This window comes from Belonocnema kinseyi, chromosome 4 (genome assembly GCF_010883055.1).
Source record: "Belonocnema kinseyi isolate 2016_QV_RU_SX_M_011 chromosome 4, B_treatae_v1, whole genome shotgun sequence".
Taxonomy (NCBI): domain Eukaryota; kingdom Metazoa; phylum Arthropoda; class Insecta; order Hymenoptera; family Cynipidae; genus Belonocnema; species Belonocnema kinseyi.
Genome location: NC_046660.1, coordinates 130708087 through 130711737, shown reverse-complemented (window position 1 = coordinate 130711737; position 3651 = coordinate 130708087). Strand labels below are relative to the sequence as shown.

General features: G+C 45.5%; 1 protein-coding gene across 1 annotated transcript; it reads right to left on the bottom strand.

Annotated features, from left to right (window-relative positions):
* Nucleotides 1-2364: 2364 nt before the first annotated feature.
* LOC117171099 lies at nt 2365-2763 on the bottom strand. Its single transcript, XM_033358151.1, has one exon. It carries the CDS (start codon nt 2761-2763, stop codon nt 2365-2367), a length of 399 nt encoding a protein of 132 aa, XP_033214042.1.
* Nucleotides 2764-3651: the final 888 nt, after the last annotated feature.

The window sequence follows — 3651 nt, the reverse complement described above, 5'->3', positions numbered from 1 at the left end:
CATAGCATCCTCGAAATTCACCTTTGGCTTTATCTTTAGTGGATCGTCGTCCTGAATCTCTCTGTACTACCCGTTGCCCATGGTCCCCAAGCCAACTCTGATGTTCTTTCTTCCTTCTACCGTCAAGCAGCTGTTTTCCCTCGGGTCATCCGAATTTTCTGTGAAGCCTTCGTTGATTGGCTTGTATCAACAAACGAGGTCCAATGGTCGCCTTGAGTCTTGTCAGACGACCGTGATTGTGTCTGATTGGTGCTACCTCTCATAGTTTGGTGGAACCTGCTACGCTGTCCTGCTATTTTATGGCACTTCTACCTGTAGTTTTTGGGCGAACGGCTGCTTAATGCTGTTGTCACCTCGATGTTTATGAAATGTCAAACAGTTCATGACATCGCTGTTTTCGTCGAGCGATGGATTCAGGGGGTTCCTGTTGGTCGTCGCCACAAATTTAGTCTCAAAGCTTCATAACAACTTCCCCGGGCTTAGTCGAAGCCTAGCGGTTTAAACTTTCCGCAGCATGGTCGTCTCTGTTGGCCTTCTCCGGGTCGGTTTTAACTTCGTCTGTCCTTAATGGAAAGCGATGCCTAATAATAATCATAAAAAATAAACTACAGGGGCAACACCTGCGTGTCCTAGATTTTTTTAAAACCGACCCTTGCCGTTCGTGTTCTTCATCGCTCAGGAACCTACTTCCTTAACCTGGACTATACGGGCTACTCGAGTTCCTGACTGAAAAGGAGGACCACCAATGCTCACTAATTCCTAATTTCTCTTAATTTGGGAAGTAACACGGAATCAAATCCTCCCGAACAATTACAATGATTCGTAAAAGGAGAAAAATCGGAATCATAGAGTTAGGTAATTACGGCTAGATTGCATATTAAAAAAATCTTATTTACCTTATCTGGCGAGAATGACGAAACAGAAGTCTACGGTCTGTTTATTAGTACAGTACCCTGGCTATGCAAAGGTTTAGGGAAACTACTAGGAAGGCGTTGACTACTTATTGTTCCACTACTCCCTTCTCTGTAGGCGGTCCCTACCAATTATCTGTCTTCCATCCCTAACCTGTATATTGAAGGTCCTTGAACGCGAACCACGACGTACGATCCTTGCTTTTCACCGCATGTCGGCGCCATTTGTCACAGTTTTCTTTTTGGTAGTTGAACGCGTTCTCGTAATGTAAGGAGACTAGATCCTGAAGCTCGTGCAATTTAAGTATTCTTTCCCTCCATTCCTTGTGGTCTGGCGAGGGCAATTCAGTTAGTGCTCTGACCCTAAGGTGTAGGCTATTATACGGCTTTGGTTCCCCACCTAGATTCAAGTAAGCAGGCTAACACCCTTGGTGCTATACAGAGTCCGACTGTGGGTGGTACACCGAAGTGAACGAGTGTCGGATTCTGTACATCGCGGCCAAACCTTGAAACGTTTCATTCACGTATTCTGTTCCGTTATCCGACACGAGAACCTCCGGTGCACTATATCAGTTAAATATGTTATCCTCAAAAGGCTTGGTAATTATTTTGCGGCTTGCGCGCCTCATAGGTGCCAATTCTACACATTTTGTGTAAAGGTGTTCAAATACCACTAGATATTCGAAGCCCCATGCTGTCTTTGGCCACGGACACATTACATCCGTGACTACGACAGTCAAAGGCACGACCTGCGGTCCATTAAGCCCGATGCAGGCCTTTGGTAAGCCTTGATTCGCTGACAGGTGTCGCGCTATCGCATCCATAAAGAAATGTCACGATACATGCCTGGTCAGTAATACTACCCCGAGGCTCTCCAGTAATTCTTGTCAATTCCCAGATGCGTTGCTTGGGCGTCGTTGTGAACCAAATTCCAAGCCTCTAGGTCTTCGATTACCGGTTCTTTTAACGGGTTCGGACGGTATCGGTACATGATTCCGTCCACTATCTACCACCCATGGAATTTTATAGGGGCCTCTTTCACTTTGTCAAGTCGTTTGTGATACCACTCGTTCTGCACCGACTCTATGGCAGCTATCGGGATTGCTACTTTCTCCTGGTACATCCGAGAAAGGGCGTCAGGTACGTGGTTCAGAGCTCCGTTCCGGTGTATGACCTCAAAATTGTATTCGAGGAGGTCAAGTGTCAATTGTGCTAATGGGCCTGTTGGATTATGAAGATTGTATCACCATCGAAACGAACTGTGGGCGGTGATCACTGTGAAATAAAACCCCTTTAGATAGTGCCTTAATTTCCTAACCAACCAGATTGTCAGTTTGGAGCACGAATGAGACTTTGAAATCCGGTTAGGTCAAAAATTGCTTTCGCAATTTGTTCTTTAAGCTTAGCAAGCGCGCTTTCTTGTTCGGTGCTCCATTTTCATGGCACGTTCGTCCTAAGCAACTTGTTTAATGGTTCGGCGTCGGTCGCAAAGTTGGGAATGAAATGACGGTACCATGCCGTCATTCCCAAGAACCGTCTCAGTTGTTTTATTGTTCTTCGGGCTGGGTATGAGAAACGAGGCTCGACTTTTTCCGGATCGACCTGCCAAACCCTTCTGATTAACAAGGAACCCGAGATGACGTATGGACAGTCTTCCCAATACACATCTCTTTATGTTGATTGTCAGTCCGGCGCCTTGAAATCGGTCTATAACTTGAGCTACCCATTCCTGATAACTCTTGAACGTCTCATTAACGATGACTATCTCATCGAGGTACGCTATGTCTGGCCCTATGAGGGAGTCTACAAGTAGCTGGAATGTCGCAGGGGCTCCTAAAAGTCTGAAGGGCATCCTTGTGAACTAAAAAAGCCCCATTTCAGGAACTGTAAACGCCGTATACTCTCCACTATCTTGGGACCATCCGCTTTTCGATGGGTCAACTAAGCCTTCGGCCAATATTCGAGTCATCTCATTTCGAGTACCTTTTAAAACCTTCGGGGACAGTCGATAATATCTTTTTTTATCCCGTTCTCGGGTTAGAAATCCCGAAAATCCATCACTTTAATTTTTAACAAGAAGCATCAAACGTAATACCAACTCTAACAATAGGCCCAGTCATCGAAGGACGCCTCAGACACGCGCCATCGAATTGTTATAGATAACTATTAAAAGAAAGCACATTTCATACAAAAAAAACAAAGGGGATTACAAAATCCCTCGTCAAAACTCTATCAAAAACTAAATCGCGTCAGCATTAACAGAAACACACAGTACAAAAAAAAAGAATTGATGGCCACGTGTATTTTATATTTTTTTTTGTCTGGAATACGGATGGTACAAAGCTCCTCGCCTCTGCCTTCCGCAAATACGACACCTCGGGAATACCAACGGACAACTGAGAACGAGGCTCGGTGTGCTCCCGGCTTGTTCCTCTTCTCGCTTTCTTCTTCCTGTTGCTTGAGCGCTGATTGGTTGCAGTTAGCGGGACGGCAGACAGTGTTTCGTAGCGGACTACACTGCCGACTACTAGGGGTGCTAGCGGTCCCTGCAGTCCCTTTTTTTCTCCACGTGTCACGATTTTGACCAACCAAACGTACTTCAATCGATGGATAATCATTCTTCTTACTCTCCGATAAGACCTATTGGCTACAGCCTGCAGCCCAAATTCATCCTGTCATCAGCAATAGATCTCCTTTGGTACCAGTAGTCCCAATAGTAATAGTCCGGGCCTCGGTTAAA

What these genes read in the sequence shown, in the direction of transcription:
- LOC117171099 (XM_033358151.1), bottom strand. Translation starts at nt 2,763, where the DNA reads ATGCCCTTCAGACTTTTAGGAGCCCCTGCGACATTCCAGCTACTTGTA.